General features: G+C 41.8%; 1 protein-coding gene across 2 annotated transcripts in view; it reads right to left on the minus strand.

The window, feature by feature from the left end:
• Nucleotides 1-18,644, minus strand: part of ADA (adenosine deaminase) — a 30,853-nt gene extending 12,209 nt beyond the window's left edge. The window contains exons 1-5 of one of the 2 annotated variants that reach the window (XM_083746310.1): nucleotides 17,661-18,644; nucleotides 10,625-10,686; nucleotides 9,192-9,314; nucleotides 6,970-7,113; nucleotides 4,543-4,658 (exon numbers count right to left, since the gene is read on the minus strand). In XM_083746310.1, coding sequence (XP_083602436.1) covers nucleotides 4,543-4,658; nucleotides 6,970-7,113; nucleotides 9,192-9,314; nucleotides 10,625-10,686; nucleotides 17,661-17,696 — 481 coding nt within the window. In that variant the 5' untranslated portion in view covers nucleotides 17,697-18,644. Of the gene's footprint in view, nucleotides 1-4,542; nucleotides 4,659-6,969; nucleotides 7,114-9,191; nucleotides 9,315-10,624; nucleotides 10,687-15,754; nucleotides 15,795-17,660 lie in introns of those variants that run through there. The other variant, XM_083746311.1, reaches the window with a different exon arrangement.
• Between the last annotated feature and the right edge of the window lie 8,313 nt (nucleotides 18,645-26,957).

Consider the following 26,957-nt stretch of genomic DNA (forward strand, 5'->3'; position numbering starts at 1 on the left):
AAGGCAATGGGAGGTTTACAGCCTTTTAACCCAAAAAGAACACCTCTTTGCATGTAATTTAACGTAGGCATAGAGGACAGTTGGTCTTCTATCTTAAACATCAACTTCAAAGATCCATATAGCGAACTATGTCTGCTGTTGTCTAATCTAAACAGCTTCCATGCTTTCTTACGCTGAAGCGCTACCCCTGCATTAAGGTCATGTATATCAGAGTGTTTGAAAGAACAAGGGGAAGGATATCTCATTATCTAATCTGTAATTGCAAAGGTTCTTTTCATTATTGCCCTGGGCCAACCACAAGGAAAATAAAGGAGCAGTGAGTTCAAATATTTTCTTCAGGCAATAGTTAACTTATAATTGAGACTTGACTATTTAGGTTAGACTTTATTGGAGAAGACCTCCTCAAGAAGATATTTTCAGGAGATACTCACAACTGCTTCCTATTATTTATTTTTTTACATTTGTTAGTCAATTTCCTCTAGACATGCTTGTTACTAGATAATTCCATAGCTGGTTTGAAAGCTGTATTATTGCTCATTGCTCAACTACAGTTCTGAGTAAGCACAGGGTTAGCACAGAAGTCACAATGGAGTTAGTTATGCAAGTGACTATATTTGTACTGCAGATTATCTTGGCCCTGAACTTGAGTCATTCCAACCACAATGCCAATCATAATATCAGAGCTGTCAGATTTCCACACACTAACAGGAAAGTGTGACCCTTTCCTTATAAAGCAGTGGATTAACTCTGTCCTGACAAGTCTCAGTATAAATGCCAATACATTTTCAGAAGCTTAATATGGAAATCACTTAAACAATAACCATAGCAGTCAATTCTGTGACTTCCAGCTGTGAGCTAAGAGGAAGGCACGTTTGGCAAATCTTCACTGTGATCAACTCCCACCTGGAAACCTATGTCCAGACTATGGAAGGATGTACGGATCCAGAATTGGCCTCAACAGTCACTTATGGACACGCTGTTAAGACCATATTCATGGAAGACAATCCTACTCGGCTGCAAGTGATCACCAAAGAAGCAGCAGCATCTGGTGAAGCAGCCAAAGCATTTCAGGGTTCAATCCTGCCCATACCTGAGGTTCAGATGTGGAAGAGCAGAGGGATGATCACCCTCCAGCAGATCCAGCCCTGCCAGTGATCCTGAGGAGGTTGCCTGGGTTTCTGGCTGGCTCTGCCATGTAAAACAATCCTGCTAGCAGGAACAGTCAATTCCACAAATATCTCAACGGAACCTTCCATTATCATATTTGCCTTGTCTAAACTGAGCTTCAAATTTATTCATCCACAGCCATCCATCACCCATTACAGAGGTTGCACCTGGTTCAAATGAAAGGGAGAAATAGGGCAGCCCTACCCATTCTTGTGCCCTCCTGATGTTGTTAGACTACAACTCCCATCAGCCCCAGCCAACAAGGCCACTGTTTCAAGGATAATGGGAGCTGCAATGTAACAACATTAGGAGGGGACCAGGTTGTAGAAAACTGAAACAGAGTGGGTCCTATGGTACATTCCACTTACTGTATTTTTCTGTGTATAAGACTATATTTCCCCCCAATTTTTTAAAGTTTAAAATTGGGGCTCGTCTTATACACGGAATGTTGCAACTAAATATGTAAATAATTTTATTTCTTAATTTTGGGCTCAAAAAATAGGTGTTGTCTTATACATGGGGGCATCTTATAACGAAAAAATACATTTTTTATTAATTTATTAAAGTTGCAGTCACTTTATCTTGCCCTAAGCAACTTACAACCAAACAGACAATAACTCCATATAGATACACTGAAACCAAGAGGAAAGAGAAAGACATTAAAAACATCCCACTCACTTCTAAAAAGCCACAGGTAGTTAAAGCCCAAAGGCTTGGTTATAGAGGAACGTTTTTGCCTGGTACCTAAATAGATATAATGATGGCTCTTTATTAAGAACAGCTGTTTGTACTGCACATAGCAAAGCACCTGTTTTTAGGTGTTCCAACTACAATATTATTTTAAAAAACAGATGTTTGCTAAAGATGATAGTACAGACAACAGCAGCTTAAACCAAGAGGCTTGACTGATCTGAACTGAACTTCTGCCTGTTGCAGCTTCCTTTCAACTTGCAGTCTAATTCTATGCAAAGTTAGGTATGCCATAGTCCACTCAAATGAATGGACTTAGGTGCACCTAAATATATAGGCTGTAAAGAGGCTGTTCTAAGTTCCAGGCAATATTTTGAAATCAGCTCAGCAAGATCTTGAATACCTGCCAAAGTTTCAAGGCATAGGCAAAGCTTCACTGACACCAACTTTAATTGACTGCTGCTTTCACAAAACTCAAGACAGAAAATTCTCGTTAGCTCAGCAATCTGTGATTAAGATGGTATGCGGACTCTTAATTTATTACATAACCATACTTCAGCAAAGAGCAGAGATAAGTTAGCATGTTGTTAACAATTAACTACCTTCTGTGTCGTGCTCCGACACATTAAGGCAATTTGTTTCATCATTTAATAAAGATCAAACCTCACTGTAATCATTTCAGACACTTCAGCTACATTTAGCAGACATTAATATCCAACCTGCCATTTTCTCCAAAAATTCTGGCAACAAACATCTTCTAAGATCAAAATATGTTTAGTCCAGAAAGCAGAACATGAGCCCAGTCCACCCAGGGACAGTTGTGGGCAAGATTCCTGCATTGCAGGTGGTTGGACCAGATGACACTGAGGTCTCTTCCAACTCTACAACTCTATGATCCAGCACTGCCTCACCTGGCCCTTCCTGGTGAACACAGCTCTGCCATCACTGGGAGGGCACAGTTGCCACTCTACATGCCACATGTTCCACTGCTGCTAGCTTGTGAACTATAAACTCTATTTGAAATTAACGCGGGTGGTGCTGTGGGTTAAACCACAGAGCCTAGGACTTGCCGATCAGAAGGTCAGCGGTTCGAATCCCCACGATGGGGTGAGCTCCCATTGCTCAGTCCTGCTCCTGCCAAGCTAGCAGTTCGAAAGCATATCAAAGTGCAAGTAGATAAATAGGTACTGCTCCGGTGGGAAGGTAAACGGCGTTTCCCTGCGCTGCTCTGGTTTGCCAGAAGTGGCTTAGTCATGCTGGCCACATGACCCGGAAGCTGTATGCCGGCTCCCTCGGCCAATAAAGTGAGATGAGCGCCGCAACCCCAGAGTCGTTCACGACTGGACCTAATGGTCAGGGGCCCCTTTACCTTTATTACGAACTCGAAGAACCACATCTGCCTAAAATAACGCAGAAGCATTTCTGTATTATACGTCCATATGCCCTCAATTTAATAGCTCCAGGAGATGAAGTTCTAGATGTTTATTCAGAAATTTATTTATTTACAGACTGCACTTACATAAATACATAAAAGTATTTACATTCTGTTTTGCAAAACATCAGGGTGGTGACAACTTTTAAAACCAATACAAAGCAATCATTAAAATGACTGTCTACCCAAATGAACACACAAGCATTAAAGTATGACTGAGACTTCTTGCATGGATAAAATAAATATTAAAAAGAAGGGGGGCTTGCATCTTATTTGCCTTAAGGATATTGTTAAGAATTAGATTAGCATATTGTTCTCAGTGGCTGAGAAGATGCCAGCAGGCAGGACCTGAGGGCAATAGCCCTTCCTACTGTTCCAAGCAACTAGTATTCAGAAACAGACTGCTTCTGACCATGGAGGCAGAGCACAGCCATTGTGGCTAGTAGCCACTGATAGCCTTACCCTTCATGAATTCTTTTTAAAGCCATCTAAGTTGGAGGTCATCACTGCTTCCCATGGGAGTGCCTTCCATAGCTGAATTATGCATACATTTGTATCTTTCTTTTCTACCCAGGAACTCAAGATTGTGTAGGCTTTCCTCCCCCTCCCCTTTTATTTTTGCAACAGCGCTGTGAGGTAGGCTAGGTTAAGTTAACATATGTTCATAAGCAGTAGGTCTGAGTCAATAGATTGCAGAGAGGTAGCTGTATAAACGGCATATATGTGAAATTAATATCTGAGAAAAAAATAGAATGCCAACATAGAAAATACTAGGATGTAATAATTTGTTAATTGTGTCATTAGAACCATGCGTAGAAAGTGAATGAATGATGGCAAATAGAGAGAAAAGAACAACTGTGGAAGAAGTCTAAGATTACCAATACCAACCACAACAATTGCACTGTTAATTCATACTTGTCAAAAGTTCCCAACTAATTACTACAAAATTAGCCCACTCTCTCATGCCTGAATGGTTAGCAACCTGTTCAAGTTTTCTTAGCTATTGTTATATGACGTTATCTTCCTTCTGTCTCTATTTGTTCCTCGGTTTCTATCCCTGAACCTACACTTAAGTGAGAATAGTTAACAAGGTTATATTGTGATTGAGCATCTAAACATAATGAATTACTTACTGATATATTGCAAAAGGATTTGACCTCAGTATGTGGGGAAAGGGTGGGGAAGCAGAGAGGTGAGCAAGACAGATTTGATAAAGTAAGAATCAGAGCCACAGATGACCTGTAATACATTACTTGGCATGTGGCGCATGCAGCATAGAATAGATCTGGCTTTGATGTTAAAAGCCTTCTCTCCAGCTTTTAACCCCCGATTAACAAGGCTAACCACTTCATCTGGAGTTAGGTCTCCCCTGTACAAAGAAAAATACAAAGAGATCAGTTAGGCATCGTTGTTTCCTATTATCAGTGCTCAAGGAAGTGCTCATAATCCTATCACTGAGCTGCCTGCATCTCAGGCTGAATTATAAAGGACTCAGTACAACCAACATCTGGGTACAAATAGCAAACAAGTCTGCCAGATAAAACCTAGTTCAGTGGTAGAACAGATGACAGGAATGCAGAAGATCCAGGTTCAGTCCCCAGCATCTCCATTTGAAAGGATCTCAGGGCTCATCCACACTTGCAAAGTACGAGAAGTTTTCTGTTTGGGTCTGAGCAGTTTTCCATTTGCCCTGCCACTTTCCCTGAGAAAACCCGCTCTTTAGAGCTGAATTGGAGCAAACATCAATTCACAGAAAACCTGACTGATGTCAGCTCCAATTCAGTGGTAAAGAATGGGTTTTCCCAGGGAGAAAGTGACAGGGCAAGCGGAAGTGTGGATGAGCCCTCAGATAGCAGAGTTGGCAACAGCAGACAATATTGGTCCTCAAGGGATCAGTGGTCCAAATCAGGCTAAGGATGTCTCCTCTGTTCAGATTCAGCAGTTCCCAAAACATTTTCTAAGCACTATAAACATACCAGAAAAAGTCTAGGTGCTATTCTTGGTATTAAGTCAAACGAATTTTACATCTATATTGGTAATGTCCATGGTAGATCATTGAGTATTTCTATAAGGAAATGGGGTTTTTTCCAGCTGGAATAGCATCTTCCCTGCTATCTATTAACATGCACAGCTTCAGTCTTCCCTGGCAGGAATTGCAGGCAATAGCAGCAAACTTTTCTCCCTTCTCTATTCTCACTCCCGAAACTCCCTTATACAAATTAGCAATGTATTGTCAAACAAAGCTCTGGTTTCTTCTAAACAAATTAAGAGCTAGAAAGATCACCTGCAGGGTTTCAAACCAGTAGCTGTAACAGTCAAAACTGCAAGGATTTTTTTTATTTTTAAATAAGAGCTGGGGAAGAAAAATGCTTGTGTTTGAGCTCTGGTTCTTTTCTTCAGCTAAGAGTAACTTCTGCCAAGAACTCTTACAGCTGCTTCACACAGGCAAGATGGATGAAGTACTCGGGGCAGGAGGTCTCACTAACGTGGCAGCATTCTCAGAGAAAAGGAGGGATGGAGGGAAAAATACGACAGGCTTGATAAATCACCAGCTCTGCTTTCTAAAATGGAAAGCTAAAGGCAGATGGACTTCGTGTGCTCTGTAAATACAAAAGCTGTGGATTCCATATTCTAAAACTAAGGTTATTTTCTTGTCAAAAAAGTAGAAACACAAAGCAAGCCTCAACAATTCTGTTAATTGTGGGCACATCACAAATACTTATTTTATTTATCCTACACATGTGGTGCCTTTTATTTGCAACCTGTTGTAACATAGTCCTATTGTAACCTATTTTAAATTTGGGTGTGTGGGGGCACGCAAGTTGTGGCAACTACATAAGGGTAGCTAGAGATCTTTGTCTCCTGACTAATTACAGTAACCTAATATTCAACTCTGTTATGTCATATTTGAGGTGCAGGATTTTATTATCTGTTCACTGTCTACCTCAAGCAACGGCTAATTTTCTAAATATCCCTTTTCTGTTTTATAGTTGAAAGTTTAGTTATTTTTCTATTGTGCACAGTAAAGAGTTTTATGTGAACTGAAGAATCTAAATGTGCTGCTCCATTAAGAGAGTGAGTGCTTGTGTGGATGATCCAAAAACATGGAAGTATTTTAACTAGGGAATGAAATTTCCGAGTATGACTGATTTCTAAGGGAAAGTTAAACAGTTCCTAATCCCTGTCTATGACACCAATTGGACTTTAATGCTGCAAGCTTATGCATGCTTACGTGGAACTAATTCACACTGAGTTCAACAGGTTTTACTCCCAGGAAAGTGAGCATAGCCTAAAATATTAACTTTAGAAACAGTGCACTTTCATACTTTTCTCTCATTCTCTGGGGAAAATATAACAATAGTATATGCAAAGAAAGTCAATTAGATATCCACTGTTGAACCATATGTATCAGAAATGCATGGGAAGCATCCTTTAAACAAAGAGACCGGTACGTTTTATTATTTAGACTCTAAAATACTGGTTGGGCATACTGCACTGATCCCTGGTGCAGGGTGGAGTGTAATGAGGCATGTGAAGGAATTTCACATTGCCCTTGAAGATGTACTTATTTTCATCATATTTTCCTTAACTGCATGCTGCCAGTTAGTAGTATGCCACCATCCACTCTTAGGAAGGTTACTTTATATTGTGTTATCTTACACCTTTAAGAAGGTACTCACTCTTCTTGGTTCCAGGGGATAGGATGCACTTTGCAGTTGGCTAGGAGGTGAGGGCTGTACCGGGCTTCAACATAGATTACACCTTCCTTTGCTTTCATTTCTACAAATTCATAAGCAATTCTTTCCACAGCCTCACGGTCCCCTCTGTGGATGTAGAAAATGTTGATTTCTATAATTGCTGTAGTCAATTAACAATCTAAACTCTACAAAACATGGATATGCGGTGCTGTGGGAGTTAATGCTTCTTAGCAGACCAAAATTCTACACTTCAGCAACACACTGTTCAAACCCTTGTGAATTTGCAAGCCTGATCTGACCACAGATTAATAAAATTTTATTTGGTACATTTATATGCTGTTTCCCCAAACGAATTTAAAATGGCTCACGATAATCAAAATCATATAAAAGGAGCCAATATGGTCTCATCCAATTCTAAAACCCAAAATATTATGAAGCAGCTAAGCTATGTTTGTCACATTAATGCAGGAAAAACATTTTTCCTATTTCAGCATGAGCTACATAGGCTAATGGGAAAATTCAGGATGCTTAAGTAGCCAATTAGCCGCAGCAAAGAATCTTTTCGATCCTTTTTGCATTCCAAGTGGTAAGGCATTGAGTTTAACTCTCACACAGAGTTGCAGATAAGGAGCTGAAGAAAGTGGTTGTAGTTCTAAGTGTTCAAGACAGATAAAAAGCAAAGTGTACTTTGGATTCACTGGATAAGGGCTGTGTACTTATTCTGTTTTGGAACCAGCACTTTCTCTACTTGCCAATGTCCTCCTACCAGTCATCAAAATGTGACATTTCTGTTATTCATGAGTGCCTAAATTTTAAGGTAGTGTCCATAAGTTATGAGTCAGTTCTAACTCACGATCTGAAAAAACAACAATATGAGCCAACACTTCCATTTCCTAAGCAGCCAAATTTCAAGGGTGCCAAAGAAGCCTGTAGGTTCCAAAAGAAACATCCCAGTTCTTCCCAGTTTTTAGACATTGTGGCTTGCCTAGTCAGTTACTAGCATTCACACACCATGCTAGTTCAGATGTAATACAAACTAGTGTTTGAGGTTGCATGAGATTCAAACTCACACACTATCTCTCTGTTTCCTCTTGATTTCTTAATCACTGCTATTGACAAAGCACAGTGTGCCTTTTCATCCAAATTGTGTATCTTATGGCACATATCAGTGTCAGACTTTAAAATTTCAGCAGTACCCTGTGCAACACCAAAATTTGCCTTCCCATTTCTGGCCTTCCACTGTTTGTCATTGCTCAGCACCCAGTGTGGGCAAATGGGTTGCGCTTCCCTAAATCTGCCAATGTCATACTAATCAATGATTATTTAAGGATTTAAGGGTGTTGCTACTTTCACAACTGAATGGATATTAATTTGGATTTCAGGAAGTAGTATGCTCTCTATTTTGAATCATCCCTAAGTGACCCACTAAAAGTTTAAAGGGTTCAAGGAAAAGGAATGTCATGTTTGTTGTCCTCTGTGACCTTGGTCCTGTATTTCCCTCCCCACGACCCTGCAAATTAGGATCCTAGTTGGAAGGGAAGTAAAAGCTCCCCCTTTTGCTATTAGAGTATAGAGCAAATCAAAATCCCCCAAAAGCCATATTTCTCAAGTTAGCAGTAGTTGTGCTTTTCCTAAATATGGCCTGTCAGCAATACAATTAAGCCTGTGTTCGCTTAAGATCTAGATGGTTAATGTGGACCAGAATTTATTCCAAGAATCAGAATGCAAAAAATCTATGTACTGGAAGAGATTTCTCCAATGTGTCAAAATCAGTAAGCACTGCAACCAGTTCAGTAGTCTGGTGATCATTTTGCTATGCTGAAAGCATATTGTGCTGGTCCCAATCAATCTAATCCTGCTGGCAGCAGTTCTAGAACTGCCCACACAGGGCTTCAAGGATGAAGATAGATTATGAACCTGTTCCACTCATTAACTACTGATAGGGTACAGGGTCACTGTGCACCAGCAAGTCACATACACCAGGCTGTTTCTTTCTCAGCGGGAATAACGGCACTGATCTCTAAGCAATCTCACAAATTAAAGGTTTGTACTATTTTGGTCTAATGCTTTAATGGCAAGAAAACATAATCAGGGCCAAACCAAAGCTTGGTGGTCATATACTATGCAACACGCATCAACAGCGACTCAAAGGGATAGAAGGGAGGTTTGACAAGAGTAAAGATAGAGCAAGTTACTTTACTCACGCAATTGCTGGCATGTAGACAGAAAATTTTTCTAGGAACTCTGTGAGACTGATAGGTTCGCTGTAGCTAACACATTGCAGAAGGCCTTCTACTGTATCTGCAGGAAGCTGTTTTCCCCTTTTCCTAGATGTTAAACAAAATACATGTATCAACTGCGGTAGGCTTACTTGGGCAAGTTCTGAACTAAATTCTTTTAGTAAGTCAGTGAAGAAAACTGATGGTCAGAAAGCCCTAGATATTTTTCATGTAGTCACTGATTAATCTGATGGCACTTTCTGTGTCTATAATTCCTCTCTTATGCTCTGGAAGACTATAAAAATATACATTGTAACATATGTAACAACATACAAAGTGACTCTATGTGATTAATGGAATTATGTCTTTATTTTTAGATGATAAAATTTCTTGTTCTTATGTTGAAGGAGGCAAAGTTGACAGCCTGAGGACAATTCTCTTAAACCAATTGAACAAAAAATGTAAATGAAGCACACATTTGTAGAATCTTGGCTTTCTGATTAAATAAATGTTTGTGTAGAATCTCCATCCTCAGCTAAAAGCCAAACTAACTGAGTGCTGGCTAATGAAATAGCAAATTCCCCTTTTGGAGTACAATTGCTGGTAAGATATTCTTGTACTCCAGATGTTTCATGGCCCTTACTTCTGGTTCTTCTGTCAAATTTCCTTTTTTCATAGAAACTGGTATCTCTGTAAACAAAAGCATCTGACTTCGGCCTTAAGCAGTCCCCTTTGCAAATCTGAATTCCTAACTCAGTAACCTTATATGACCTTCCCATTTTGCTGTAATAGTTAGGTCTGAAGTATATTTATAATAGGTTATTATTTACAAAAATCTTTGAACTTTTAAATAGATTTTCACATCTGGAAAAAGTTTTAAAACAACAATACCAATCAGTGATAGTCTTGATTCTGAATAGACTCTTTAGTTCTCTGCAGAGAATCAGGCTCTCTCACACTTCTTAGCTTGCTTGATTCTTTTCTGTCTCTGACTCCCATATTCCCCCACCTTCCTGACTGGGGATGGATTTCAAAATAATTGCAGAGGGATAGTTGATAAGAAACATGCCACTACTGCAGCTTGCAAACTTTGAAGGGGAAATCCTATGCACCCTTATCTGGGGATAAGCTCTATTGAACACAGTGGGACATACACATGCACAAAACTGTGCTTTTGATGTATTTCCCTTACCAAAGCACACTAGTTGTTCTACAACAATTAGGTGGAATCTTACTCTCTAAAATTGCATCAAACTAACAAAATGCAAGTAATGAAGCCTGATCAAAGGTTTTGATGTTTCATTTGCTTTTATCCTGGAGACATTAATGACCAAGGAACATTTTGCAAACAATTCAGACTAAGCATGAGCTTCTGAAAAAATAAAAAGGAAAAACACCACCCAAAGCCACTCACTCACTTGCCAAAGTATAAAATGGTTTCTGGTTTAATGGCTCCATCTAGGTGGACATGAAGTTCTACCTGCAAAACAGTTGAAAGAATGTGAATAGTAATATACATTAAAGCCCTTGTGACCTAAGAGTGGAAAATGACATTTCTGACAGATATATGCATGCAGTCATAGTTTTTAGTTTAGCACAGCAGCTCTCTCTCCCCATCCTCCAAAATGTAAGCAACTTGAAAGTTGGTAGCATTTAAAACCAGCATAGGGAAATGATAAGCTTTTGTAAAAGAAACTTACTAGCCAAAGCATCTGGTTTATTTTGCAATTACAACAACTTCTCAGTGTCAAAATTTCAGATGTAAAAAGAGAACCAAATATTCTTACTCTCTGATCTCTGCTTACACAACACAATCTAAACAAATAAAATGAGGATAGTAATTTGGCTGATGGTTGCGTAGCAGCTTCTTATGAAGGAAGAAGCCACAAACATATCAGATTCAAAGATTTGCTTCATTTGCCTGCTCCCAATGAAAACGCCTATTATGGACGCTCTTTTGAACCTGTTTGTAAAAAGCAGCATAGCTCATCATGAGTGCACTAGTAATTTCCTTTTGTGGTAAAGAGATGTCTGTGAGTTTTGGGTTTTGCAAGCTAACAGCATTTTGGAGTGCTGGCATTCTCCCTCTGGAGATCTGATATGAGAGCAGTTGATCTTGGAATGTTTAAGCCCTGCCTTCCCCTACACCCAACCTATATATTTGTAAATAGACTCAAAATATTACAGAACACCATACACTTCCAGTGACCCCTTTCCAAAGAAAACTAAACCTAGTATATGCTGAAATTCTCACCACTCAGAGAAGTGGAGAGAACAGAACACTATTCACTATAATATGCCCAATCCAGGCAGCTCAGGGTTGTGAGTTGAAAATAGAATGTATTCAGCTAGTTTAAGAATAGTGGTACACTTCAGCAACAAGTAGCAGACTTTGTTCCCAACGTATTATTTCTGAAATTTCTTCCTCCCAAAAGAACCCAGAGTGGCTCCTTATGTACATGACAATAACCCTGTCTGTAAGTCAGTGAGTCTGCAGAAGGCTCATATTAAGATATACTGTATTCAAAATTCCAATGCCTTCCTCTGACATAGCAAAAGCTGCTAGAGATGGAAGGTATAATCTATCAGACTTCCTGATCTGGTCTAGATCTGATAAGTCCACAATGCAATGCTTCAACTGCTGTACACGAAAAGGAAAACTGCTCAAACTTCATACAAACCAAGCTGCACATTGTGAGAGTTCTGACAAATCATTAGGATTGCACAGTACATAAGATTTCTATGTTACATTAAGAATTTATTTTCTTATAGTTCCTTGTAAAAATTTGCACAAATTTTAGATGTGTTTTAATTTCATGTTATTAAATTCTTTTATTACTAGTAACTTTATTACTAAAACCTAATTATATAAAGTAGGTTAAACCAATTCTTGACTTCTCTAATATGTTTCTGCCCAATGGGGGACTACTCTGATTCCCTGACATCTATTGTACTGAATTGCCCCTCACTAATAAGTGTATTTTCAGATTAGTAGCAAAGAAAGCCTCTAATTTATGAGACGTAAACATAGTCATTACTCTCATTTCCCTTCCTAACAAAAGAAACTGGTACAAGCTGAGGTATGGTATTTATAGGGCATGGATAAAATTGTACTACACTCTCTGGGAAAGTATCAAAGTGATCTCAAGACACTCATGCAACCAAGTGAAATCATAGCAATGCTAGTGTTCAACAAGCTGTTGCAACGCCTCAAGGGTTTTAGTAGATGAATAAGTTCACAGCAAGTCCACAACACTATCATTACTCTAGAATACTTCTTCCCACTCAACCAGTTTCATTAATTACAGCTTGACAAATACATATAGACTTCTTTTCAAACCTTTTATACTGGGAAGAGCAGTGCATTGTTAATGACCTGGTAGAATCTTAAAATTGTAGAGTTGGAAGGGACCCTGAGGGTCATCTATTCCAACACCCTGCAATGCAGGAATCCTGCTCACAGCTGTCCCTGTGCGGGCTCAAACCAACTATCTTCTGGTTAACAGCCAGGCTCACTGACTCACTGTACCACATACTTACATTGATACAATGACTGGGTGTCTCAATGGTATAAAGGAGCACCGCAAAGCTTGAAAAAAATGCCCTCCACCCAATGAAATGAAGCCTGTTCAGAAATTACTTTCTGGAACCACTATCAACACATCTCAGCAGGGAGAAAATGGCAAATGAACTGCCCTGTCCCAGCTACCACATATCTCTATGGAATAAATGGATGGTTCAAAATTGGGAGAGAAATGCGGTACAGCTCAGTTTATTATTTTATCTAATTTATTAATTACATGTTTATTATTTACAATCTAATTTGCTACATTGAATTTTAATAAATTATTCTTATCAGATACTTGGAAACATGCATATGATTTTAGGTTTGATCCCAAAATGTTGTTTCATAACTTTTTCAGACTAAACATATTTAGTGGAATTATTCTAATTACATTGCTTTGCTTTTATAATTATTTCATTAATAAAATTTGGCTCATTGCACTGCAAATCTATGACACGCTGTATTTTCTAACAATAAAAATGTAAGCATGATAGATGGCTGTCATCCAATTAAAGAAATCTTGCAGTGTAATCATAACCATGGCAACTCAGAATAAGTCATACAGAATTCTGCTGGTCTTAGGTAAAAAGGTAAAGGGACCCCTGACCATTAGGTCCAATCGTGACCGACTCTGGGGTTGTGACGCTCATCTCGCTCTATAGGCCGAGGGATCCTGCGTACAGCTTCCGGGTCATGTGGCCAGCATGACTAAGCCGCTTCTGGCGAACCAGAGCAGCGAAAGGAAACGCCGTTTACCTTCCCGCCGGAGCGGTACCTATTTATCTACTTGCACTGGCATGCTTTCGAACTGCTAGGTTGGCAGGAGCAGGGACCGAGCAACGGGAGCTCACCCCGTCGAGGGGATTCAAACCGCCGACCTTATGATCAGCAAGTCCTAGGCTCTGTGGTTTAACCCACAGCGCCACCCGTGTCCCTCTGCTGGTCTTATTTCCAGGTAAATGGGGTTAGAAATGCAGCTGGGTAGTTAATTAATCCACCAACTAAATTTATTTAGGGGTAAAAACAATACTCCTGAAGCAAGAATAAACTTTTGCTTGTTTCTAGATGATGCATTCCCGAAATAAAATTTCACAAACTGTGTTCCATTGAACGTATCTAATTCTGAATAGGCTCAAGAGCAATATTGTTAAGGATCAAGAGGATCAAAAGCAGTATTGTTGAAATTCTCCTAGCTGTAACCAAACAATTGTCTATCTTCAGTGCAAGTCTGAAAGCCTCACCATATGATTATTATGCCTCTGTTGTTTATCTTTTCATAAACAAATTCAGAGCCAAAGACCAAGAACTCACTTAGATGTTATATATAAATAAAACAAGGAGCACTGATGCCTGATACTGCAAATTCTTCAGTATGCATACTGAACGTAACTACCAAAACTCTTCCAGCTGATCCCACTTATCAGAAGAAAGCAGATGACTCCTCCTCAGTCTGTGACGTCAATGAGACTGCTTAGGGAGGGCAAAGTGCTCTTAAGAAACTAGGGTCAACATTTTTATTATAATAAACTGCTTAGAGAATACTGTAGTCCCTGCTTCTGGATTTCCCAAAGGCATCTGGCTGGTCACTAACATAAACCAAGATGCTGAACTACATGGACCTTTGATCTCATACAATAAGGTTTATCTTATGATTTAGAACCAGGGCTGACAAACTTATGGCACTGTCCTCTTCCAATATCCTATTGAAATTTGTAATCAATCATGAGTGTCATCATTATAATATTATTTGGAGTCTGAAGCATCAGAGAAAGGCAGTCCAGACAATTGCACCATTGCAGTAAAAGTCAGTTTCCTAAGGGTTGTCAATGTTTCAGCTTATTTCAAAAGTGTTACAAAAGATTACCAGATGTTCATGTGCCTCCTTCATAGGAGGTATGGAGAGTGGCAACACAAAAATGGACCTTTTCTGTAGTGGCTCCGTTTGTGGGATGTTCTCCCTAAGGAGGTTCACTTGGCGCCTTTATTATATATATTCAGGCACCAGGCAAAAACCTTTCTCCTCAACCAGGCCTTTGGCTGATTAATATTCTAGTATTTAAAATGTGTTTGTGGGAGGGGGTTATTGTTTTATAGTTTTTATTTTAACCCTGTATTTCTGTTTTTAACCTGTGTTTTTATCTTGTGAACTGCCCTGAGATCTTGTAATGAAGGGTGGTATATAAATCTAATAAATCAAATTAAATTAATGTTGTTTTAGGGATGCAGTAATATCACTGCTACCAATATTTTTTTTAAAAGAGGTTGTGTTTCACTGAATTTGTGTGAACTTTATTATTTAATGAATTAAGTTGAGTTTGAGCAGTGAAGAAACCCACAAAGGGATGAAATGAGTTGGCACAACACAAAACTACCCCAACTCATTTTAACCATAATATCTGGATCTAAGTTTAACTACTCCCACTGAGTAATGACTAATGGCACAACTTATTTCGTAAATATGTAAAATCTTGTTTTATCAGATTTCTGCAAAAATGTGAAGATATTGTGTCTCAAAACGGCAATGAATCATAAAAGAAAAGCTATTTTTAAACTTACTTCATGTCTTATTATTGCAATTCAGCATTGCATATTTAACTTCCTCATCATTTGGAACTTCCCTGCTGTTTGGAACTTTACTCACTAGCAAGAATGTGCTGTCACTGAATGTTAAACAAGGCGAGTGTCAGAGATACAACCCATATGATTACTGCATAGATTGAAGTACTTTCCAAGGTTTTTGTTTGTTAAACACTCCTACTTCTTTCTGCTGAGCCTTGTTGAAGATAAATAAGCTGGTTCCAGCAAAAAGTTGTAGTGCCATCAGCAACTGATGCAAGTTTCATCAATGCTGAATGGATTAGATCTATATATTATTAGTCGATAAGACTGTTGGACTACGAGCTCAGAGGCCAGGGTTCAAATCCCTGCTCTGCCATGATGCTCACTGGATGATCTTGGGCCAGTCAGTGCCTCTCAGTCTAACCTACCTCAGAGAGTTGTTGTGGTGATCAAATGAGGAGAGGGAGAACCATGTCTACTACCACCTTGAGCTTCTTGAAGAAAAAAGGTGGGATATAAATAAAGAATAAAGTGCTGTTTTACTAAACGATTTGTGCAAAGTTATATGCTTAAAGTTGGTGTGTGCAGTTCAGGTTGCAGGAGCTGCTAAAATACACCCCCCCCCAAAAAAGCACACTGCAATTTAGCAAAATTTTCACCCATTAACTTCCCCCTATAAAATGTGGATGTATGCATCCATGTGGAGACAGTACTCATGAATGTCTTAACATACATTAAGATCATGTTACTACCCAAAGGGTAGTAAGAGAGAGAGAGAGAGAGAGCACACTTGTCTAGATTGCAATCAGATTCAGACTACATTCGTTGAATTACTGACAAAAGCAGAAGTCGCACCATAAAAACACTTTGATGAACCAGATACTGTTTGCTCACTCTCTGTATCAGTACTTAAATCTGAGTGCCTATCCTGACGTGGCCAAAACAGCACTTATCTATGAGCAAGACAGAAGTAGAGTATCAGGAAGCTCTGAATGATGAGTAACTCAGCCACAAGTTTCACTGGGTGTTATTGGGCCAGTCACTATCTCTCATTCTAGACTACCCCACAGGGTTGTTGGAATGTTAAAATGAGGAGGGAAGACAACCCTATGCATCCTTGAGCTCCTTGGCGGAAAATAAATGCTGTAACCGATAAGCAAAATCTTGTTTTCTGTGTAACGCTCGGTGATAGAAACTGGGCAGACCTACAAACGGGATGCCCAAAGTGGGGCTAAAGGTCATAGGAGTAGCAACGCTAATGTTATCATTTGATGGATAAGACAAGAGGACACTTAGGCCAGGAACAGGCAAGGTGAGGCAGGAACATTTGCAACGGTAGATAAAATGCAAGAGATAGGAAGCAAGTGGGGGCAATAGGCAGTTATTTGCTATACTGTATGTATATATATATATGTATTAAATTTCTATTCCGTCGTTTTCTCAGGGGAGCCTAGGTATATCAGGCAGGAGCAGTAAGGCAGGTAACATTAAAGTTAATAGGGTGATGGGAGGGAGAGGCAGGAATTGAAAAGGAACTGGGGTTTTGGGAGTGGGGTGCAAATAAAGTGGGGAAAGACGAAATAAAAAGAGGTGGTTATACAGAGGTAAGCGAAGGGGGCAGGTAATAATAATAATCATGATACCCCGCCCATCTGGCTGGGGTTTCCCCATATAAGGCAGAGCGGGGAAGCCCACCTACCTTTATAAAGCAGCAAATAGTAACGAAACAACAAAATACCACCGGGTTTTTTTCTGGGGGGGGGGGGGAGTTGGGTCATCTGTTTCAGAGACCCCGTTTCTGGGAACGGGCAAGGGCGTAGCGTGGGGGGTGCAGGGGGGGGCGGACGCACCGGGCGCAACATCTGGGGGTTAGGGAAATCCATGGGTTAGGGGGCGCACATCCACGGGTTAGGGGGCGCACATCCATGGGTTAGGGGGCGCAAATTACTTGCCTTGCCCCGGGTGCTGATAACCCACGCTACGCCACTGGGAACGGGTGTCTGAGGGAGAGGTGAAGCGCGCACCTCCCCGAGGCGTTAAAGAGGCAAGAAAAACAGAAATAACGTTGAGGGGGGAATGAAGGTGGGGAGGAGTTGCTCGGGCAGGAGAGGGAAGCACGGGCAGGGATCCTCCCGCCAGGCGCGCTTCCCTGGGAGTAAGTCCCGCTGAGGCACCGCGGCGCTCCCTGCCGAGCAAGCGCCCCTGGCGAAGCCGGCAGGTCCGCGGAGGTGCCTGGGCAGGGCGAGCCCGGCGGCGGGTGGTCGCCCCCTCAGCGGCCCGGGAAAGCCGCCTGAGCTGACGGCGAGCTCTGGGACGCCCAGCTCTCTCACCTTGGGCTTGTCGAAAACCCGCGGGCTGTTCTCCATGCTGCTTCCGCCTCCTGCTCCTCCGCCAGTCCGGGCTTCAGTGGCCGCCGGCCCGGCCTGTTGCTCTCCTGCAGGGCTGGCTCCGCCCAGCGGTCTCTTCTGGGACCGGCCCGCCCGGTGTGTGAGGCAGCGAGAAGGGCGGCTGAGGCGACGGGGAAAAAACAACAACCCTTCCCTGCCAGTAACAGACGCTGCCGGTCGCGGCCAGGGCTGTCAGGGCTTCGAGGGTTACGAAGCCGGCTCATCTCTGACACACATACCTGTACAGAGTTTATCCCCCCGCCCCCTACCCTCACCACCAACACCTCTAGGGTTCAGTGCAGGTTATGAATGCCAGACAGCAGGGCCGGCCCAAGGCATTTTGGCGCCACAAAATGGCGCCCCCATCCTACCAGTCAAAGGGTGAATGATGAACAGTTGCACCAGCGACCAGGAGGGACTAAAGATCTACATCAGGATCTCCTGCCCCTGCGGGTCCTGACGCCTGAGGCGGTCTCCTCACCTTACCTTTGCAAGGGTGGGCAGGCCCAGCCAGAGAGGCACACAAAATCAGGTTAATACTTCCGCCATTCTTGAGCATGTGCAGAGTTCGGTTAGGAACATGCAAGCCTGCCTTGAGGCCTTAGCTCAGGATTGTCTGCACTGACTGGCAGCAGCAGCTCTCCAGGGTTGGGGACGGGGTCTCTCCTAGCCTCATCTGGAACAGACTTGACTGATTGGTTGATTGATTGTTATACATATACAGTGGACGCTCGGGTTATGAACATGATCCTTGCTGGATGCACGTTCGCAACCCGCAGCGGCATGTCTGCACAAACGCGGGTTGCAATTCAGTGCTTCTGTTCATGCGTGACCACCAAAACCCGGAAGTAACGGGAATAGGTTACTTCCGGGTTTTGGTGCGTCCGTAACCTGAAAAAACACAAACTGAAGTGTCTGTAACCCGAGGTATGACTGTATTGCTTGATTGCAGGGAACCCCCCCCCCAAAAGAAGTTTACAAAAAAAGCAAAAACTATCCCTAAGAAATTTACAACTGTAATTTGCAAAATTGGGATAGCTCAGCTGGTAGAGCAAGAGACTCATAATAATAATAATAATAAATATTGTTTATCTCTTTGACATCTGATCGGAAGTACTGCTAACGAGAAGGCCCTCTGCCTGGTTCTCTGTAACTTCTCGTTTTGCAGTGAGGGAATCGCCAGAAGAATGGCTTCAGTGTCTAGGCTGAACAATGGCGTGGAGACACTCCTCCACAATGTATACAGGGTGAAGCTGTTTAGGGCTTTAAAGGTAAGCACCAGCACTTTGAATTGTGCTCGGAAATTTACTAGGAGTCAATGTAGGTCTTTCAGGACCGGTGTTACGCTGTCCCGGCTGCCACTCCCAGTCACCAGTCTAGCAGCTGCTTTCTGGATTAATTGTAGTTTCCGGGTCACCTTCAAAGGTAGCCCCACATAGAGCGCATTGCAGTAGTCCAAGCGGGCAATAACTAGAGCATGCACCACTATGGTGAGACAGTCTGTGGGCAGGTAGGGTCTCAGCCTGCATACCAGATGGAGCTGGTAAGCAGCCATCCTGGACACAGCCTTGACCTGCACCTCCATGGATAGCTGTGAGTCCAAAATGACCTCCAGGCTGTGCACCTGGTCCTTCAGGGGCACAGTTACCCCATTCAAGACCAGGGAGTCCCCCCCCCACCTGCTCGCCCTCTTTTCCCAAAACAGTACTTCTGTCTTGTCAGGATTCAACCTCAATCCATTAACTGCCATCTACCCTCCAGTCGCCTCTAAACAATTACATAGGGCATTCATCACCATCAATGGTTCCAATTTAAATGAGCCACATGACCCCTGTCTGAAAAACAGGTGGCATTCCTTTCTGCAATAGGTAAGGAAGCTTAAAACGGAACTCCTATAACTGTTGATACTGTCTTAAATCCAAAACAAGCTTTCCATGAGTTCATATAGAAGAAAAGACTGTAAGATACTGATGGCACTGACAACATTCTGCAAATATCACCTGCCATGATACTAGATGAGCAGGTTTGAACTAATCTCTGTACACAAATGTACAATGAGGTATTTGACTTAGGTTTGATGCTGCACATTCAACAACACAAAAAGTAGCAGTTACAATTTAAGTGAGTGCTAAAAATGTCAAGCTTGATTAATTCTTGATTTATTTATTTTTTGATGGAACCCCTTATATGGGATTTTGTATATAAATTTTCCCTCGGCTCTTCTTGCTGGCCCATGTATAGTTGGCCCCGGTGAATATTTGACGTTTTCTCCCCTTACGGCTTTGATCTATGGTAAAGGTAAAGGTACCCCTGCCCGTACGGGCCAGTCTTGACAGACTCTGGGGTTGTGCGCCCATCTCACTTAAGAGGCCAGGGGCCAGCGCTGTCCAGAGACACTTCCGGGTCACGTGGCCAGCGTGACATCGCTGCTCTGGCGAGCCAGAGCCGCACACGGAAACGCCGTTTACCTTCCCGCTGGTAAGCGGTCCCTATTTATCTACTTGCACCCGGAGGTGCTTTCGAACTGCTAGGTTGGCAGGCGCTGGGACCGAGCAGCGGGAGCGCACCCCGCCGCAGGGATTCGAACCGACGACCTTTCGATCGGCAAGTCCTAGGCGCTGAGGCTTTAACCCACAGCGCCACCTGCGTCCCATTTTGATCTATGGGCTACCACTAAAACGAGACTGCATTTTAAGCTGCATTGTAAACTATATTCTAATTTATATTTTAATCAACTGTTTTGTTTTGTTTTTTGTTTTGTTTTTAATGTTTTTACTGTATTTATATCCGGTGTTAGCCGCTCTTGGCTGGGAAGGGCGGGGTATAAATAAATTTATTATTATTATTATTATTATTATTACCCACATAGTAGTTTGTTTCTGATGTTTAACATAAGGGATTTGAATAAAACTAAACTTCAGATTAGTTCAAATTATTAAAAGCTTTTTCTGAGTTTTTCTCTGCTAAATGTAAATATCAGTTTTCTAGATTTGTTCCTCGTTTTCAAGAATTAAGATGAGATCCCCACCTCCCGCAAATGTCAGGAATACAAATTAAACAAATAATACAAAGACCCTGTTCATACATCGCATCCTTGGTCCAGCAAATTATGATCAGGAATGCATACATGATTCCTTTCCTTTCTTCCCTTGTAAACTCAAATAAACTTCAGACTTTCAGGTTTGTTAAACTACAGTTTAATTACAGTTTCTGAACGATGGAACTGTGGTTTGAGCATACTTTACAAACAAGAATTGCAAAGAGCACTTAGATCTAAGGATGAGTTTCGTGTAATTGGATGGGGTTGCACTCCCTGTGAAGGAGCGGGCTTGCAGTTTGGGGATGCTTCTGAATCCAGCTCTGTCACTGGAGGCTCAGGTAGCCTCAGTGGCTAGAAGGGTCTTTTACCAACTATGACTTGCTCAGCAGCTACAGCCATTCCTGGAGCCTGCATGCACATTCAACTGCCTAACGGCATCTGTGTCACCCAGGGAATCGCAGCTGCAGAGATGAGAAAAGGAAAGTTGTTCCATTGTCTGGAGAGGTCATTTCCTGGTTCACATGGAGAAATGGTTTTCAACAGAATGCAGTGGTAAAAGTGCACAGCTGTATTGAGGCAGCACCGGGTGTTGAAACTTTGCGCCCCTAACAATTTTGCACCCAGGGCAACTGCCCTTGTGTCCCCCCCTCCGCTACGCCACTGACTGTACAGTACCTACATCTGCCTTATTTCGAGGCCCCTTTTCAAAGTGACCCCACTGAGTAAAGGTGTGTACTTTGGAAATAAAATTGTTTGGGGAAGCCATAGACAAGAAGGGGAAAAGCAGGGAGATAGAAAAGAGGGGGAAAGGGTCAAAAGCATATCTGCCCATTAAATCTCTAACATTAAGAATTTATAACAGGATTGGGGGCCACTAGGGCGCAGTGGAAGATGGCCGACAATACCATCTCTCCGACCCACACGGGGTAATTAAGAGGCTGTTATGGGAGTAGGCAGCCTCCCTTGTTGCCCCAAGGGAATGGGGAACACTGCCCTTGCCTGCTATCCCCACAAATCACCCCCAAATTCAAAAGAAGGGGGTGAGGGCACTAGGCAGAATGCCCCCGTGTGGGCCTCGGCTCTCCTGGACGCTGTCTCCGATAGCGCACTAGCTGCAGCAATTTGGAATAATTAATCACAAAAGAAGCAAATGCACATATTTCAAGTAAAGAAGGGGAGTGAAGACTGCTAATTGAAGGGACCTCTGCGAAAGAAGACAACGGGTTGGAGCAACAGGAATATTTTACGATGAAGATACATCAAAGGCTGGGTATGTCGGCAACGGGACTGAATGGGGGGGGGGAACCTTTTTTACTTTTCTTCTATGTGATTTACTAAGAACCCCTCCTCATTAGACCCGTTGGTTTAACTGACCCAAGCAGGATGATTAAAGTCTGTGTGGAAATAAACTTTAACCAAAAGTATGCTTTATGGAGATCGAGAAGGAATAAGAGCTTTTGGAATGGCGCAGCAATTAATTCAGAGTCGCCATCTTGCCATTTATAGCCGGGAGGAGGAACGGACTTGTTTTCAGACTGCATTCCTGGTGAATTTCCTCAGAGGTTTGAGAAAGGAGGCAGATTGGTGAAGATTAATGACGCTAAGTCTGTTTTGCTGTATGGAAGTGATGTTATATGGAAACCGTCTGGATATAGCTACTGGATAAAAAAAAAATCCATGCAGGATTACAAACTGTTTTAACCAGCTTGTGGAGACTATCAGAGGTCACAGAGAGAAAGGAAAAATATATGAAAATAACAACAAGAGATGTGGAAAAACAATAAGAAAGGACTGGGTAGTACTGTGAACATCATATGGTTAGATTTGTGGACATTAAAACAGCAGCAAGAAGCAAGAAGTTGATTGGATCCCCTTCGGAACTTGAAATATGGGTACTCCCAACAAAAATTTAAAATTCGGCTGTGTAATTTGGAATTTATGTAATTTGGTTTGATTTGATGTGATTGGTCGGTTAATAAAAAAATATTCTTAAAAAAAATTATAACAGGATTAGCACTGTGAAGATCTGAGATAGGAGGCTGGCTTCAATTGAAGATGGTGGTTTGGTCCTAGGCTTTTTAAAAATCATTACCATTTGAATTGGGCCCAAAAGCAAATAGGGAGCCAGCCAATGAATCTGATGCAACGTTAGTGTTATGTGATTGCTCTACCAGATTCTAGCCGGCACTTTTGCTGCTGCATTTTGTACCAGCATAAATTTTCCAGTTCTTTCAAAGGCAGCCTTGCACAGAGCTCAGTGTAGACTTGGGCAGGATGTTAACTTGATATTGAGTAGCAGGAAGTAATAGAGCTATAGTTTTAAGATGTTATTTTTGTTTTGCATTTATCTGCTATTGTTTTATATTATAATGCTGACGTGTTATTTTAAAATTGAGTTAGTGTATCTAGCCTTGCTTTGAGGGACAGACTAAGCATTTTTTTAAAAAAAAATTAAATGAATAAAAATTAGCAGCTGCCATTTTAACAAGAAGTTCAAAAATTAAAGAAATTTGGTTACACATTTCTCATCTAGCCTAGTCTGTATTTTCAATTATTCCCTTCGTTAATGGTTTTGGATGGTGTTTCAGGCTCACAAGGATGTCAGTGCTTTAAATACACACATTTATCCAATTTTGTATTGAAAACATTGGCATTTTTGTTTTTGTTGATGTCACAATTGCTGGCGGGGGGGGGGGGATCTAGAAGGGAAGCCTTATTAGTCTGTTGCTGGGCGTACAAGCTGTATTACAGATGATGTGCCTCTGTTTGAGGAACTGTCAGATAACGGCCCTTTATCTGAAGGCATTCTCTGTTTGAAGGGATGCCTAGTAGTCCATGTCCAATTTAAAGATTAAAGAAACATCAGAAGAGAGAACAGAAGGGACCTTGAAGTTATCTGTCAGCAATTTGTACCTGGACAGCAGACTAAGCAGGCACAAAGATCTTCCACACTATGACGAGACGCGTTTCCTTTTAAATTCTAAAATAGTGTGCAATTTTTATGCAAGTTTGTGCTTGCTTTTCCCTTTCCTCTCCCCACCCCCTTTTTTGAGGGTGGGGGTGCATAAGTGACAGCTCTACTTGCAGCACCATGAAGATCTACACATCCACTGTGGCATAAGCCTTTGCGGGGCCCAATTTGTCAAGTGAAAGGTGCAGCCATTCTGGAGAGTGTGCTCTAGGACTAAATGTGTGCATGGCTGCTTTGAAGCTTTTGTCATCTGACTAAGTTTTTAACCTTGCTGTATGGGGCGCTTGTATCTAATTCTTGTGAATGCTTAAAACAAACTCATGTGAAACCTGTTTACAGTTCACAGATGACTGATGACTGATGGTGCATAGGACAGGCAGGAACAGGCAGGTTCCGGCAAAGCTGGGTAAATAGATGTGGTTTCAGTTCGCCTTTTTGGGGAAACCACAAGTGGGCACTGAAAGGTTGACAAGGAAGTCCCTAGATTTTGTTACATGATTAACTTAAAAGGGTTGCTATGGTGGTTTTTTCCCATGCTGCTTCAGCTGCACTGCTTCAGCATGCTGTGCATAGTATTACAAACTGCCAAACCACACTATTTTGTATCTCCTTTATGATTCTACCCCCACAGTAAGAAACACTACATCTGCGTTGTTCATTTTGCCTATTTGGTTCTTGTCATCAAATAGTGAGTAGTGATTCTAGTTGCTAGATGCTTCTCAACCTTGCTGTCTTTTTCAGTGGGGTATAAATGCCTACTGGCCTGCAATTCTATACACACTTTCTAGGGAACAAAGCCCCATTCAACACATGGAACATACTTCTGAATAGGCACATGTGGTATTGTAGTAATAGGGCAGGGATCCCCAGTCATTTTGGACCTGGGATCACATTTGGAAATCTAAGAAATTGTAATGTGTACCACAAAATAGCCATCTAACTGAAGAAAAGGTGGCAATGCTCACTACCCGCCTTCAAACAACAACAACAACAGGGAACACACCTATGCAGACCCTAAAACAAATAATATACAGATAAGAAAATAAACAGGCCACCATCCCCAAACAACCAAGTGAACAATAAACTCTCATAGATGGGCACCTGGGAGGGTGTCTGGGAGTGCCATGGCATATCTGCCAAGTGCCCGGAAAAAACAGGACATCCCGTTTTTTCGGGTGAGATCATGGCAGCCATTTGGGTGTTGCGATCTTGCACTGTGCTCTCATCCTGAAAAAGTTCTTTTGGGGGGCACGGGAGAGTGAGGGGCAGATCACATGACTCACTTGGGAACGCATCCTGAAAGACGTGCATCCCAGTTTTGGGTTTCCAAAAGTTGGATGGTTTGCCGTGGTCCCACCATTGCCACCTTGGGGACCCCAGAACTAGTGAATTAGCTACCCGAGAGTAGAATCAGATTCACTCTTTTGTAGACTAGAAGTCATGTTCTTGAAATAAAAAGATTGCCTTTCCATTATGCTGTGCGTTTGGTTCCAATTGCTCTCTCCCTTCTTCACTGAGTGAGTAATCATTGTCCTGCTGCATTTATTTATTTATGCAGGCCTATGCACATGATTGGAGCATAAGCAAATAATGAACAGGTTCCTACTGACTCTGAGTAATTTACAACCTGCACTTTAACTGTGGTCAGGAAAGAGACAGCAAAAGGAAGGGAAGAAAAAAAGGGGCAATAAAGGGTAAATGTAATCAAATGTGCATGCATATACTTAGGTACACATACTTAGATCTGCTAAGTGCTATCACACTTCCTACTTTACTTCCAGGCTTTGTTCTGTCCATCTCTTTTTCAAACACAAGCCCAGAAACATGCACTGAGTCTCTTACACACTTCTAGTCATGTTACAGATAGGTAGCCGTGTTGGTCTGCCATAGTCAAAAAAACAAACAAACAAACAAAAAAACTTCCTTCCAGTAGCACCTTAAAGACCAACTAAGTCAGTTCTTGGTATGAGCTTTCGTGTGCATGCACACTTCTTCAGATACCACACGAAAGCTCATACCAAGAACTGACTTAGTTGGTCTTTAAGGTGCTACTGGAAGGAATTTTTTTTTTTTGACTTCTAGTCATGTACATTTATTTGCTTTTCACCTACCTGAGCACAGAATCCTGCCACCCACTGAAAAACCATACCACTTTATCCCATAGCAGCCACAAATGCTTTCAAGTAGCACCTATAGGGAAACTATAAACCTATAGGGACCTATAAATATGCTTGCAAATGTGCCTTGTTAATTGCTCACTGTGATTATTTTGCCTTGTTCTTATTGCCTTGTTCTTATTGCATTGTATTTCTCTGACCTCACTCTAATACCTCTCCCCACTACAACCTAGTTACATTGCTACCCCTCCAAAATTCATACAGAAATGGTGTTGGGAGGTAGAGGGGAGGCTCCTCTGAGGATTGTTACACTTTTACTCCAGGGAAGCAAACTGTTGGAGGTGAAAGTGTGAAGTGTGCCTCTAATTTTAATTTAAAATAGAAACTCGTTTTGGAAGTGCTGGTGTAATGATCTGTGATGCTAACATTACAGAATATATACCACAGTATGACACATCTTGATACAAGACACTCCAGAACAGGGTTGGTCAATGTGGTGCCCTCCAGATGTTGATGAACTATACAACTCTCACCATCTTTGACCATAGGCTATGAGGCTGATGGTAGTTGGAGTCCAACAGAACCTGGATGCCACCATATTCACTATTCTTGCTCTAGAACCGGTTCACAACCTGTGGGTCCCCAGATGTTGTTGGACTACAACTCCCATCATCCCTGAGCTCTGGCTTTGCTAGCTAGGAGTGATGGGAGTTGTAGTTCAGCAACATCTGGGGACCCACAGGTTGAGAAAGGCTGCTCTAGAAACATTCTTCAGGGAGTGGTACGGGCTTCTCCTTGGTTGGTAGATGGCTAACTCTGCAAGGGTTATTGCATATGTCTATGACAGTGCAAAAACAAAAAACTGATATGCCTTTCCATCATCCCTAGCTAACAGGACCAGTGGTCAGGGATGATGGGAATTGTAGTCCCAAAACATCTGGCGGGCCGAGTTTGCCTATGCCTAGCCTAGGAGCTCAGAGGCCAGGGTTCAAATCCTCACTCAGCCATGAAACTTACTGAGTGGCCTTGGGTCAGTCACTGTTTCTCAGCCTCACATATCTCACAGGGTTGTGAGGATAAAGTTGGGAGGGAGAGAAGCATGTATCCATGGT

This window comes from Podarcis gaigeae, assembly GCF_964106915.1.
Source record: "Podarcis gaigeae genome assembly, chromosome: 6".
Taxonomy (NCBI): Eukaryota; Metazoa; Chordata; class Lepidosauria; order Squamata; family Lacertidae; genus Podarcis; species Podarcis gaigeae.